Genomic DNA, 15608 nt, shown 5'->3' on the forward strand with positions numbered 1-15608 from the left:
GAGCTTGTAAATCGGCTAAAATGTTCACAATATTTGCCTCTTTTTTATATTATTTGACAATTTGGCAAACATTTTGGTCAATGCTTTTTGCCCCCAAAATCATGTGGGGGACCCCCCTGGGGGTCCCGACCCACAGGTTGAGAACCACTGCTTTAGCCTGTACATAATGATCATGAGATGGCTACGGACAACACAGCGAGAAGAAATATCAGCCTCTTTCTTTCTCTGAATAATAAATGGCCATTTCCCAGCATGCCCAGACAGACAGCTCCACGGCCTAGGAAGCGACCTGTCCGAGACAGACGTCTGTCTTCTAGGCCACAAGTTGAAACCACAAGTCAAGCGAAAGCTCTTTAGATGTCAGGGCTGTTATAGGAGACTGGTTTTAACAAGCACAAAGGGCCCACTGTGTGGATCAGACAGGGTGCTGAGGTTGGAACATAGAGCGCTCACCTCCCCCTTTTACTACTTCACATTGCATTTTCTCCCCTTTAATTACACCTGCTCTCCCAAGCGTGACTGGAGGTGTGTGGAACTTACAGTACTCGTTAATATGAATCTGCAGAGAGTCATTTCACAGCATGCCATGTGTGTGAGGATTCCATGGTCTCTGTGGAAACATTAGTGTGCCTCACCCAGCCTGCACCCGTCCAGTCCCTCTCCTGGGACAGAGAGTTAAAAAATACCTCACATTTGAGAAATTGTGTGTCCGTTTATGAGCATACGTATATCTTCTGGGGATTATTCATTTACATTTTGTGGTAACTCAGTGGTTTTAACTCAGAGTGTAAAACAATGAGTTAAATTAACTCTTTTTTTTACCCGCAAATACACTAATGAATGTCCATTATGGAAAGGCTCTGGCTTGAGCTGGTTTACCTCACCTGCAAAGTGATCAGAAATAAAGCTTTCATCATCAGAAAACAGCAGAATGTTATGAAAAAGACAAACACTGCATATTGTACAGTGACCCTCAATACACTAAGGACTGTCGATTATGGAAACACGGGCTCATTATTGACTTCTGGTTTGAGCGGTTTACTATAGACCGATCACGAGCAAAATAAAGCTTCCATCATCAGAAAACAGCAACATGTCACAAAAAAACTAAAATAACATCTGGAATTATAGGCAAATGGCCACCCTCCTTACAATATCTCGGTCTGTTTCCAGGCACATGACTCCAGGGATGCGATGCGAGCTCCGGGAACCACTGACTTGTGAAACTACAGCCGTGACGGCACATCTTCGGTCCACAGAGACAGTCTTCTTCTCTGCTAGCGGCAGTTGGAAGGAGATGTACAGGGAGGGCACTAACACTACCCAGAGCACCAGATCAGACAGAGTTTCAAAGAACAAGAGCGTTGTGAAAAACTTCTAGAAATGACCAAGATTACACCAAGGGCCAACGGTGGCATGGATGAATACAATCCTTTATTTTTATATAATAAAAATATGCTCAGGGAAGACAAACATATTTCAACGTTTTCCCCCCCAAAATGCATCCATTGTTCTTTAAAAAAGAATAAATAAAAAATAAGGACATGACACTATACCCCATTTCACTGCTAAATACAGGCCTGACAAACTGAAGGAAATGTGTGGCTGAGGACTGTTATTGTTATGGTTTACTGTATAGCTGCAGGCAGTCCGTTGTTAGCGGTGTGTGTGTGTGTGTGTGTGTGAGAGAGAGTGCGTTATCTAGGTGGTCTTCAAAATGCTGACACAGTTCAGTCCTTTTGATGAAGACCAAAAACACACTAATGAGCCATGCTACAGTATTTATTAAGCATGGCACATTCTTCAAAGGAATACCCTATTTAATATCACAGAATGGTGAGGAAAGAAATTGTAAAAGTAATAAAAGCATAACACTTGATATTAAAGCCAGTTCAAACAGGGACACATGAAAGCGTAGCCGACTAAGCTTATTTCCATAATACCTGGAGTCAGTGTGCCCCATGAGAATCTTCTGTTCAATGTGCTTTGTGATGAAACAGCCTTCATTCGCTCCTCGAATGTTGTTTTGATTTCAATTATTTGTTTTTCCATCAGGAGTATGTACATTTATTGGGAGATTACAGGAAGCAGTTTCTTATTCTATTGCCCTCCCTTCAACTTGACTCACTCCCTCTATCCTGCAGACAAGCCCAAATCAACTTTGCCCCCTCCCCACGTAAACATTCTAATATGAAGCTGAAAGTAGCACTTTGAAAACTACAAAGATATTGCATTGTTTGGAGGTGAGTAATGTGAGCCAAGTGCTACCTCTGTGGCAGTGGCATTACCTCAGGGCAGCGTTAGTGCCGTGTGAAAGTAGAAGTGAGTGTGCGCGTGTGTGGCCCTAAATTCTTCTGCAAGCCATTGCTTTACATTCCTCAGACTTGAGATGAAAGGCCCTCAGTCAATAGAAGTCAGCAATTCAAGGCATTTTATTTAGCTGAAGATCTTCATGGGAAAAACAACTATTATAAATAACATCCACCTACTAAATGCAAAAACTATAAAGTGAGCACTATAAATATCCAAAGTCCTACATCACTAAATCACATATTAAAAAGAATTGACTGTTTAAGCAGCATACCAATGTGCAGTAGAGGCATGTTGAGAATGCTGGAAGTCAGTACCGCAGACTTGCCAGATATATTTGCCATCTTATTTAAAAAGTCAAATAACTCCATTTGTTTATCCTTTGGAGAAAAACAATAAACACAGGACAAAAATCACAACACTGTCCATGATTCATTGTCCTCCATGAGTCCATGCAATGGTTTAAGTGCATGAAACAAAGAGAATTTGGACATCGTTATCACAAGGGCTGTTGTGTGGACAGGGGCATGCACACGTGGCTGAATGGAGGTCGTGACATCAGTACAGGGACTGAGTTGAAGTGGCAGAGGAAGCCGCTCATGCATGCATATCGATATTGCAATAGCATAAAGTCATGTAATGTCCCCTTGCTGGACCAACAGTGTCCTGTCCTCACTCAAACATCTGAATTGATGCTGAGGTTGGCCATCCGCGGATCAGTGTTATTCTCATACCTATAATGGTACCCCTCCATGTGGTCCCTGCACGCGTCACGGATGTTGTATATCCAACGCTTGATCCCCTTCCTGTTTAGGTAAAGCACCAGCAGGAATATGACACCAATCAGGCACAACACCATCCCCAGGAAGACATACGAGGTCTCCAGTACTCCTTTCATGTCACCGGAATAGTTGCACTCCAACTGAGACGGCTCTAACTGCAACAGAGGCAGGTTTTTCAGGCCTTCTGGGTCTGCACAGGTCAGGTTCTGTGCGTCGGTGACCTGATCTGAGCTTTTCAGCCAAACTACGAGGTCCTCAATGAGGCAGTCACAGCGCCAGGGGTTCCCCGCCATGTGGACCTGGAGATCAGTCTTGAGGTTGAAGTCTGCCAGTGTGGTGTTGGGCAGCTCCCTCAGACCGTTGTCCCTCAGGTCAAGTTCCTGCAGTGGAGGATCCCGCAGCGTTCCGTTCTGAAGAGAGATGATGGAGCTGTTTTGCAGGCTGAGGTTGGTAAGCCTAGGGAGTTCCATGAATATTCCATCTGGCAGAACCACAAGGTGATTGTTCGACATGTCCAAGTTTGTAAGCTGGACAAAATTCCCTTTCTGTAGCACACTCAGGACCACGTCCATAGAAGAATAGTTGTGGAAAGAACTGCTGAGGTTCAACACCTGTAATTTATTGTCTTCAGTGAAAGCTATAGCACTGATATTCAGAATTTTGTTGTTGCTCAAGTCCACACGCTCGAGGTTTGGTAGGTTGTGGAATGCCCCTGAATCCACATACTCCAGCTCGTTCCCATTGAGATACAGCTCTGTTAATAGGTCGAGGCGGGTCTGAAAAGACTCCACACCGATACGGGATATTTTGTTCCCTGTAACGAACAGTTGTCTTGTGTTGGCTGGCAATGGATGCGGAATAACCGTTAAATCCTGGTTTTGGCATTTCACAGTTTGTGTGGAGCACAAGCATTTATCTGGGCAACACTCACAACATGACAAAACAAAAGCTAAGAAGAAAAATGCATACGCAAGACCCAACTTCTTTGTCCTGTTTGGGATTTTTCCGCGTAAACGCCCAAATAAACTCGCTACGCACATTTTTAACTCAATTGGTTTAAATCGAACTAGAATACCGTGGAAAGGATAGGTTCAGGACAAATACTACCTCGGCTCGGCTGCTCGGCACGACTTTGTTCCTCAGTCTGGGTGGGAAATGGGAATGGAAACTTTTCCGCGTTTCTCCCACTTTATCCCCTTGGATCTAGTCCCACGGTCCCACCTCCGACACAAATCTGTTGGAAACGACCCAAATCATAACCCCAAACCGTTCTGGTGTGGGGCTTACATATCCATGATGTTCAGCGGGTTAACGTGTGCGCCAAGCTCGCTAAGTTTAAGTTATATCCCAATCCTCTTCGTGGTCATATTTGTTTTTCCCATCTGAGCTATGAAGCCTAGGATGAGTATATCCTCTTGTCCGGCTGTCGGTCGAAATGGCCTCCTTAAGACGGCAAACAACTTCTTTTATTTCTCTGAAACAAACAATCTGTGTCTCCCAAAGGTGGCATCCATCCATCCGACACGCGCACTAACCTCGCCGATCTCCAAGCCCCGGAGAATGATGAACGCTCCAAAATAGTGCCACGGTGCAGCCCACCGGAGTCTCGGAGAACGGGAACATACCACTTCTCTGGTAAAAGGGGCGAACAATGAAACTTTTTTAGATTGCAATCGGTCCAAAATGAAGATTCTTGTGTTATGTTTCTATTTAATTCACATTTCACTTTAACTTTTTTTTTAAATATAGTCCCGTACAATAAAATCGCAGTTTATACTAGGCCGGCTATAAACTGAGATTGGTATGCGCCAATTTCACTACTTGGGATTTAAGACAATATATAAGACTATTGGTCAAACAAATCTAATAAATCTATTGCGATATTACAAATCGGATAATTGAATCTACAGCCTATGATAGGCTAGTGTGCACGCGCATATGGCATTTGAAACCTTTCAGCCTATCTAATATAGTGGGAGATAAAGCCTCCTGTAAGTGCCATATTTCATCTGGAAAAAGCAGGATTGTTTTATAATTAAAAAAAATAAAAATAACAAAATGCTTCCATAGCATGCAGAAACAATTGATAGAAGACTCTTCTAGGTCACCCCAGACAATGCACTGCACACCACCAAAAATGGAAATTTAACCCATGTTGACTTATGCATCTGCTGTCTAGTGATGGTGTCAGTTCACACAAGACCCCCCTTCGCTGCTGCTGGACCGGTGCACATGCACGACCGACACACATGCACGCATAGTGGAGAGAGGGAGGAGGGAGATATACGTCCAGGCGTCCAGAGAGAGAGAGACACACACACACACACACACACACACACACACACACACACACACACACACACACACACACACACACACACACACACACACACACACACACACACACACACACACACACACACACACACACTAGAGCACAATATTGTAGTATAGCCTTAAGGCTTCCTTAATAGTAGGCTACACATTATTTTTCCACACCTGTTTTGACAATGAACATAACAATTCATAATGTTGTGGAACTTGTGCTTTATCTTATTGGTAGCAGGAATGCCAACTTTGTATAAAGTATAAAGAGTTTACAGACAGGATTCCCCCTTTCCGCTATGTCTAAATGTCTAAACCTCACATAAACTATGCATAATAAACCTAACCTCAAAACCACGCTGCACATCCGAGGCGAGTCGATTGGAATGTTATTTGGCTCTAAATACTAGTGAATACACTGGCAGAACACACTAGTCTGTGACTGATGCTAAACTAATCCTTTATATGTACAGAGCACAGCCTGATGACTGAGAGAGGCTGCCACAGGCAAACCTGGCTGGCTCAATAGAGCAGACAGACTGTGCACCCACAGAGCTGCATATTTAACTACCTGCCAACTACGACCAGCACATCCCGCAGATGAAACATTCAAAAAGAGTTTGAGAACACGACTAACAAGAAAAACGTCCATATTTGCTGGGTGGGTGGGATGACTATAGAGGACAGAGCAGCTGCAGAAAAGTTATTTTGAGAGAGAAATGTCCCGCAAAATGAATACAATATGATATATTTTGATGGTAACTGTTGTATAACCACAATATTGCACTTGCAATATATATAGAGTTCATGCATATGTAGCAGTGACTCAGAGCCTCAGCCTGATGGCCTCAAATGCCTAATATCTCCCCCAGTCCATATAGGGATATCCCTTTGGTTTAGTGGTTAAGATATTGGACTTTCACACGGGAGACCAAAGTTCGAATCCCAGGTGTTTTCATGTACCTATTAGCGTGAAATTATGATAAAATAATAGCAATATAAAAATATATATTATTAGATAAGCCGTCCTTGTTGCAGAGGTTCTTCTCTGTCATTCAAGCGAGTGTGTGTTCACAGTTTTGTTGCGACTAAGCCAACGGTGCCGGAGATTAGCTGCTCACAGACGGACACACACACGGACAGACGGACGGAGTGACGGACAGGGTGCAAAACGTAGTCTCGGCCACGCCTTCGGCCTGGGGGTGAAAATAAGCAGGCTGACACCCACAAGAGACACACACAGAGTCTAGTTTTGGCTGTCTTTGCAGCAATGCACTCCATGTTACGTTCAAGCTCACAGACATTATATATGCACACTCATTGACTGCCTTGTGCGTCCGTGTCTATAGAGTGGGAACATACTATTGGGCCTATGATACCTCTGTAGACCTCCTTCTGTCTGAGAAGGCCTATCTGAGACCTCCTTCTAGTGTCTCACTGAGGGGCCCGTGAGAGAGGCCCTCTCCACATGAGGAGTCGGACATGGAGAGCTGACAGAGGTGCATGAAGTCTAGCCTGCATGGCTGAGGCCTGACTGCTTGGACAGACTTTTAAAACAGTGGGGAGATGACTAAATACCTGAACGGTACATGTAGTGCTGTAAGTAATAAGAAAACACTGAGTAATTGACCATTTTGACAAGATAGCCATTTTACGATTACGTTATAGACTCACGTCAACACTAACCCATGAAGTATCTTTAAGCTGACTTTATAGGCACTGTGCATTTAAGTCAATAGACTAGATAATGAACCTGCGGTTTTTCTATAGATTAGGCTACTCCCTTTTGTGTGCTCATATAGCAAATTTGTGTTTGATTTATTATTATTTTGTTCAGAACTGAGCAACTTGCAATGGGCCTGGTCTTCAAGATAAGCAAGAAACCAGAGATACCCAACCCATATACTGTACCTGTCAGACTATAATTCAATTGTGTAAAAGACACACACAGGCACTAGGAGGAGCCCCACTGATCTCACAAAAATGGGGTCAAATTCGTTCTACTGCTATATGCCACCAGAATTCCCTATCAACACTACAGTCCTAAAAATTTTGACTCTTTACCCTCCAAAACCACTCTAAAAGAGCACCAACAGGTGGCTGAAAATTGTAACTGGCCCCAGTAAAAAGTAGAAAGTCTAAGCTTATCACCAGAGATGCCCCCCACCCCCCCGCCAACTGTTTACTGTACGTATATCTTTCTTGTATTAACCTACTACTGCCACCGTGCCTTTTTTTAATCAATTTTATTCAGTCAATCAATCAAAAAAGAAAAAATCACACCCGTGTGAAGTGAAGGGCACTCTTACATCATCCATTCATTGTCAATGGGAATTAAATCTTTGTGTGGGACATAAATAGCCAATTTGCTTGTCTACATATGATGTAAATTCTCTATTCATTGTCAATGGGAATTTAATGTTTGTGTAAGACGAAAATCTACACTGTCTATAGCTGAATATAGCGCCCCTCAAAAAAACAAAATTAAACATCATGTGCAGCCTACTCAACTCCAGTACTCATAGTCTACCCCTCTCCAGTGTTCACTGTACTGATCTTGTCCTTCTAATGGAGCAGGACAACATCAATTAGAGAAGGCAATGGAGCAGCTTAGACAGTTAAAGCCTCTTTTATTATAAGGTGCAGGTAATGACTGATGTTTTGAGTCATGACTCTGAGTCTGAGGAAAGGCTTTTTGCCTTTATTGATAGATTTACAGTAGTTTTGACAGGAAAGGGGGAGAGAGAGCAAAGGTCGTCGGGATCAGGACTCAAACCTGCGACACGCTGTCAGGTTAACAACCTGCCTAGGTAGTCTCCTCTACAGGATCTCCTCACTGGTCGACAAAAACACCTTGAAGACCTTAACAGGAGCCCTTGTACAAGGTTTCTTTGACTATGCATCCACCTCCTGGTACCACAGCACCTCAAAGGCCCTTAAAACAAGGCTCCAGACCTCCCAAAACAAACTGGTCAGGCTCCTACTTGGCCTCACCCCCCGAACCCACCTCACCCCTGCCCACTTTGACAGGCTGGGATGGCTTAGGGTCGACGACAGAGTACAGCATCTTGCAATGGGTCTGGTCCACAAGATTAGATACACCACCATGATACCCATGTACCTGTCTAAATACTTCCTTAATGTAAACGAAGTCCACACCCACAACACCAGAGGGAGTGCAACAAACCATGTACAACCCAGATTCGGCACAAACAAGGGACTAAATTCTTTTCGCTCCTATGCGACCAAAATGTGGAACGCCCTACCAACAGTCATTAAGACATGTGAATCCCTTGGCTCCTTCAAAACTGCTCTCAAAGGGCACCTACGGATGGCTGCAATTCGAAACTGGCCTCTGTAAAAGCTGAATTTTTATCTGGATTGTACGATGTTTTTGTATGGACGTGGTGTTGGGTGCCTGCACATATGCACACATGGCATCAACGCATGGTGTTGTGTGCAGGCGCCCTACACTCTGTCTTTGTACTATGGATTGTACTATGTTTTTGTATGGACGTGGTGTTGGGTGCCTGCACATATGCACACATGGCATCAACGCATGGTGTTGTGTGCAGGCGCCCTACACTCTGTCTTTCGTTTTCTTTTCTTTTATCCCCCTGTTCCCCTCACTGTATATATATTTTTTTCCCTTTTCGCTTCCTATATGATGAATTCCTGTTCTGTTCTTTAACTACATAGAAGTGTCTATTTGTTTGTCTCTAAATGTTTTGATGAATTGAACAATGTGGACCCTGTTGTAAACAAGTGTAAGGCTTAATTGGGTCGTCCACTCACAGTTAACAGTCTTTGTATTGAGTTTGTGCTTGAAATGTACTGTAATTCTGCAAACTGTTAATAAAGATTTCAATCAATCAATCAATCAATCTAGGTGCATGCCTGGACCGCTCGGCCGGCCCAGGCCGCAAGAACTTGATTTTTGTACGGAATCTCCTCACAGGTCACAGTGGTCAGTATAAGAATACTTTGAAGACTAACAAAATGTATTTCCTATGCCACAAAAATGTGGAATGCCCTAACATAAAAATATAATAAGGAATTTGAATCCCTATTACTCTCCTTCAAAACCGCACTCAAAGAGCACTTGGCCAGCGGGCGCCCATTATTTTCATTTCTAAACAATTTATATGATGTACTGTATATTTATGTCATTAAATATTCTGATGAATTGAAAATGGAGGACCCCAATGGTCACGAAGCCTTCTGCAAACTGTTAATAAAGTTTGAAGGGGGGGGGGGGGGGGGGGCGGGCATTAGGGGCTTGACCGTAGCACCCAATAGGGAACCAGGATGTTTAACTGCTCTGAGCCAATCAGAAATCATAGTACTGCCCAAGACCTGCCCCCCGGTTCCGCCTGTCTGTCAGCAACAACATTATCCTACAGCTCTTCTGCACCCAGCCGGGTTTCTTTCCAAGTTGACTGTAAACTGTAAAACACGTTGTTTTGCATTTATTCACAGTATAATGACACAGTGGATGTGTACTGTTGTTGATGCACGCTCCATGACTTCTCCTTTCTTCATCTAACGGAAGGTGAGACTAGGAAGAACAGAAACGGTCCGCCGGGTCCGGCTTGTTGTTTGTAACGTCGTTAGCTAGCTGCTTCGCTGCAGCTGCATATGCGCCGCAGGAAATGGCAGATCTACAAGCGTTGTAGTACTTCCTGTCTGAGAGCTAGCTAATTTAAGACATCCGGTTGCCTTCAGAATAAGATAAGGTTATTTAATTCGTTAATTAAATAATTATTACATTACATTATTAGTATTATTATTACATTACAGTTATTGTAAAGACACACATTATGTTTCTGTGTAAAAATAAGTAATTAAATAACATAAAAAAGTTATCTAAATGGATAAATGCTATTCACTGGAGTGCATGGACTTTATAAAGTGGACACTGGACAAAAGACGGCTCCGCGAGGCAACTATCTGGACACACCCACGCGTTCGGGAAGATGTCCTCTACCACCCCACAGTCTCCGCTAAGCGGGAGAGGTGTAAAATTCACAGCAGCAGAGCTTCTACTGGGGTCAATGCAAAAAAATGTACCGTTTCCGGACCCAGAATGGACACTGGACAAAAGACGGCTCCGCGAGGCAACTATCTGGACATACCCACGCGTCCGGGGAGATGTCCTCTACCACCCCACAGTCTCCGCTAAGCGGGAGAGGTGTAAAATTCACAGCTGGAGCCCTTCTACTGGGGTCAATGCAAAAAAAATACCGTTTCCGGACCCAGAATGGACACTGGACAAAAGACGGCTCCGCGAGGCAACTATCTGGACATACCCACGCGTCCGGGGAGATGTCCTCTACCACTCCACAGTCTCCGCTAAGCGGGAGAGGTGTAAAATTCACAGCTGGAGCCCTTCTACTGGGGTCAATGCAAAAAAAATACCGTTTCCGGACCCAGAATGGACACTGGACAAAAGACGGCTCCGCGAGGCAACTATCTGGACATACCCACGCGTCCGGGGAGATGTCCTCTACCACCCCACAGTCTCCGCTAAGCGGGAGAGGTGTAAAATTCACAGCAGCAGAGCTTCTACTGGAGTCAATGCAAAAAAAATACCGTTTCCGGACCCAGAATGGACACTGGACAAAAGACGGCTCCGCGAGGCAACTATCTGGACATACCCACGCGTCCGGGGAGATGTCCTCTACCACCCCACAGTCTCCGCTAAGCGGGAGAGGTGTAAAATTCACAGCTGGAGCCCTTCTACTGGGGTCAATGCAAAAAAAATACCGTTTCCGGACCCAGAATGGACACTGGACAAAAGACGGCTCCGCGAGGCAACTATCTGGACATACCCACGCGTCCGGGGAGATGTCCTCTACCACCCCACAGTCTCCGCTAAGCGGGAGAGGTGTAAAATTCACAGCTGGAGCCCTTCTACTGGGGTCAATGCAAAAGAAATACCGTTTCCGGACCCAGAATGGACACTGGACAAAAGACGGCTCCGCGAGGCAACTATCTGGACATACCCACGCGTCCGGGGAGATGTCCTCTACCACCCCACAGTCTCCGCTAAGCGGGAGAGGTGTAAAATTCACAGCTGGAGCCCTTCTACTGGGGTCAATGCAAAAAAAATACCGTTTCCGGACCCAGAATGGACACTGGACAAAAGACGGCTCCGCGAGGCAACTATCTGGACATACCCACGCGTCCGGGGAGATGTCCTCTACCACCCCACAGTCTCCGCTAAGCGGGAGAGGTGTAAAATTCACAGCAGCAGAGCTTCTACTGGAGTCAATGCAAAAAAAATACCGTTTCCGGACCCAGAATGGACACTGGACAAAAGACGGCTCCGCGAGGCAACTATCTGGACATACCCACGCGTCCGGGGAGATGTCCTCTACCACCCCACAGTCTCCGCTAAGCGGGAGAGGTGTAAAATTCACAGCTGGAGCCCTTCTACTGGGGTCAATGCAAAAAAAATACCGTTTCCGGACCCAGAATGGACACTGGACAAAAGACGGCTCCGCGAGGCAACTATCTGGACATACCCACGCGTCCGGGGAGATGTCCTCTACCACCCCACAGTCTCCGCTAAGCGGGAGAGGTGTAAAAGAGGTGTAAAGTCGAGACTTTGACAAACTCAATTATGCGTGTTTATCCACTACTTGCAATCATGAGCCATTGACACAGGGGATTTTATATACTGAAAAGAATAGCAGTGTTCATGTGCAGCCTATAAAGCCTGAAAAGAATAGCAGTGTTCATGTGCAGGAAGACAGCACTAGTGTAGATGAATCACATTTAAATCAAACCAACAGTGTTCATGTGCAGCCTATAAAGCCTGAAAAGAATAGCAGTGTTCATGTGCAGGAAGACAGCACTAGTGTAGATGAATCACATTTAAATCAAACCAGCAGTGTTCATGTGCCTATAAAGCCAGTTGTTGTGCACCACGCATTTCATGAGAGCACTGTACATAATCATTCTGTACAGACTCTGAGTCTAGATGCTGTAGAAATAGATCACTCGTATAGCACTGTACAGAATCAGTCTGTACAGACTCTGAGTCTAGATGCTGTAGAAATAGATCACTCGTATAGCACTGTACAGACTCTGAGTCTAGATGCTGTAGAAATAGATCACTCGTATAGCACTGTACATCAGTCTGTACAGACTCTGAGTCTAGATGATGGTACTGTTCAGAGTGTCATGGGACTATCTAGTGCTACATTAGGACCCTTCAAACACAGTGCCATTGAACCTACTACCTTTACTTTGAAGTCTTCAGAATGGGACACTGTAAACTCCTTAAGAGTCAAAGGAAATAAATATTTTAAGATGTATGAATGGCAAGAGCTGTTTGCCAGCAAAGTCAAGGAATCGAATCCATACTGTATAATCCGTTTTGTTAATCACTACTTTTCTACCGCTGTCGTTAGAAAATCAAACAAGCCATGTCTGACAATCATTGGCGCCTGTCGGCATACTTCATGTGAGATGACCTTTAAAATACATCTCTATTCATTCGAAGACGGCATATTTCATATAGCTTACACTGGCAACATACATCACACAAAGGACAAATTGAGAGGTAGATATATTAGAAGCACAGAGCGTGCAAACTTGGGTAGAAAAATGAAGAACCGATTTGCACATAATGCTTACATTGAGGCAGTGAACAATGCAGACCCAAGGTCTTTAATAGCTGGAAATCGTAGTGGAGTTGGCAAAGACACTTCTTTGTACAGGCAGGTCAAATATGAACAGCGGAAACTAGGATGGAAGGATAACAGTGAGATCAAAGCTTTGATGGACCTTAAAAAAGAATGGGAGGATAAAGACACAGACAGTGTTGTTGTAAAAGGATTCATTCAAGTTATTAAAGTTAGTCCCCTTAAGGTTATATGTTTTAGTAAAGCAGGAGTGAAACTGTGGCACAATGCGACCGCACAATGTGCTGCATCATGGGATGCCACAGGGGGGGATCATTAAGACTAAACTAACAGAGAAAAGGATTTTGTATTATGAAATTATAGTAAGTTCATTTAATTCATTCAAACACAACACCGATTCAGATTAATAGTGACAGGTCCATAGTGCTTTTAAAAGCCAGTATGCGTATCTTCAATCAAGATAGCATGAGTATGTACTTGTTAGTTGTTACGCTGCTGGAGAATAGTGGTAGGAAAGGCAGATAACAAAGATTTAGATTTCTGTACCATAAGGGCATGTAAAAGTCATTTGATGAAACAGGCAAGTCACATTTGCAAACAACAATACATACACAGAGATAAGAGGTATAATTTGGCTATGTACATCTTCAGCACTTTAGTTAATGCCAAAACACTACAACAAACAAGTACAATAGTACAAGCTGCTTGTATTGTACTTGGTAGTAAAAGGAACTCTAGCGTGGTGCAAGCCAGTATTGACACCATCATGTCTGAGACACAGAAACTAGCGCCACAGAAAGAAAATGTTGATACAAAGCATGATCGACAAGACAAGATAAATTGAAACCATTGACACCTACTTCGATGGTTCAGTTGTCATCTATGCCGGGGAATTTAGCAGCTCTCATTCAAGCGTTTTTTCAAAATCCAGGTCACACATTTGATTGCAAAACAATCTGTGGTGTCACTCAACAACTAGTGAATAGCATCCCAGACTTGGCCTTAGGAATGCACAATGACCCATTAGATTTTATACACAAACTAGTAGATTGGTTGAGTATGTGTGGTGTCCACACAGTTGTTCAAGCAAAACATACAGACATCTGTACATTCTGTGCCTGGACAGTTGAAAGCAATTCTTCTATTACTAATATTTTTGCATTACCGCTGCCAGGAAACGGTAATTTTTTTGCATTGACCGGAAACGGTAATTCTTTTGCATTGACCCCAGTAGAAGCTCTGCTGCTGTGAATTTTACACCTCTCCCGCTTAGCGGAGACTGGGGTGTGGTACAGGACATCTCCCTGAACACGTGGGTATGTCCAGATAGTTGCCTCGCGGAGCCGTCTTTTGTCCAGTGTCCATTCTGGGTCCGGAAACGGTACATTTTTTTGCATTGACCACAGTAGAAGCTCTGCTGCTGTGAATTTTACACCTCTCCCGCTTAGCGGAGACTGGGGTGTGGTACAGGACATCTCCCTGAACACGTGGGTATGTCCAGATAGTTGCCTCGCGGAGCCGTCTTTTGTCCAGTGTCCATTCTGGGTCCGGAAACGGTACATTTTTTTGCATTGACCACAGTAGAAGCTCTGCTGCTGTGAATTTTACACCTCTCCCGCTTAGCGGAGACTGGGGTGTGGTACAGGACATCTCCCTGAACACGTGGGTATGTCCAGATAGTTGCCTCGCGGAGCCGTCTTTTGTCCAGTGTCCATTCTGGGTCCGGAAACGGTATTTTTTTTGCATTGACCCCAGTAGAAGGGCTCCAGCTGTGAATTTTACACCTCTCCCGCTTAGCGGAGACTGGGGTGTGGTACAGGACATCTCCCTGAACACGTGGGTATGTCCAGATAGTTGCCTCGCGGAGCCGTCTTTTGTCCAGTGTCCATTCTGGGTCCGGAAACGGTACATTTTTTTGCATTGACCACAGTAGAAGCTCTGCTGCTGTGAATTTTACACCTCTCCCGCTTAGCGGAGACTGGGGTGTGGTACAGGACATCTCCCTGAACACGTGGGTATGTCCAGATAGTTGCCTCGCGGAGCCGTCTTTTGTCCAGTGTCCATTCTGGGTCCGGAAACGGTATTTTTTTTGCATTGACCCCAGTAGAAGGGCTCCAGCTGTGAATTTTACACCTCTCCCGCTTAGCGGAGACTGGGGTGTGGTACAGGACATCTCCCTGAACACGTGGGTATGTCCAGATAGTTGCCTCGCGGAGCCGTCTTTTGTCCAGTGTCCATTCTGGGTCCGGAAACGGTACATTTTTTTGCATTGACCACAGTAGAAGCTCTGCTGCTGTGAATTTTACACCTCTCCCGCTTAGCGGAGACTGGGGTGTGGTACAGGACATCTTCCTGAACACGTGGGTATGTCCAGATAGTTGCCTCGCGGAGCCGTCTTTTGTCCAGTGTCCATTCTGGGTCCGGAAACGGTATTTTTTTTGCATTGACCCCAGTAGAAGGGCTCCAGCTGTGAATTTTACACCTCTCCCGCTTAGCGGAGACTGTGGGGTGGTAGAGGACATCTCCCCGGACGCGTGGG

The 15608-nt window shown here is 44.7% G+C and overlaps 2 protein-coding genes across 6 annotated transcripts in view; one reads left to right on the top strand and one right to left on the bottom strand.

Moving 5' to 3' along the window:
• Positions 1-1412: 1412 nt before the first annotated feature.
• Positions 1413-4653, bottom strand: tpbg (trophoblast glycoprotein). Its single transcript, XM_080768813.1, has one exon. The coding sequence runs from the start codon at positions 4130-4132 to the stop codon at positions 2987-2989; it is 1146 nt and encodes a 381-aa protein (XP_080624939.1). The 5' UTR covers positions 4133-4653; the 3' UTR covers positions 1413-2986.
• A 5142-nt stretch (positions 4654-9795) lies between these two features.
• Positions 9796-15608, top strand: part of ibtk (inhibitor of Bruton agammaglobulinemia tyrosine kinase) — a 43284-nt gene continuing 37471 nt past the window's right edge. For all 5 annotated transcript variants that reach the window (XM_080769169.1, XM_080769171.1, XM_080769170.1 and 2 more), the window contains exon 1: positions 9796-9969. The gene's annotated coding sequence lies outside the window, so the exon portion shown is untranslated. The remainder of the gene's footprint in view (positions 9970-15608) is intronic.

This window comes from Protomyctophum bolini, assembly GCF_963924005.1.
Source record: "Protomyctophum bolini genome assembly, chromosome: 7".
NCBI lineage: Eukaryota > Metazoa > Chordata > Actinopteri > Myctophiformes > Myctophidae > Protomyctophum > Protomyctophum bolini.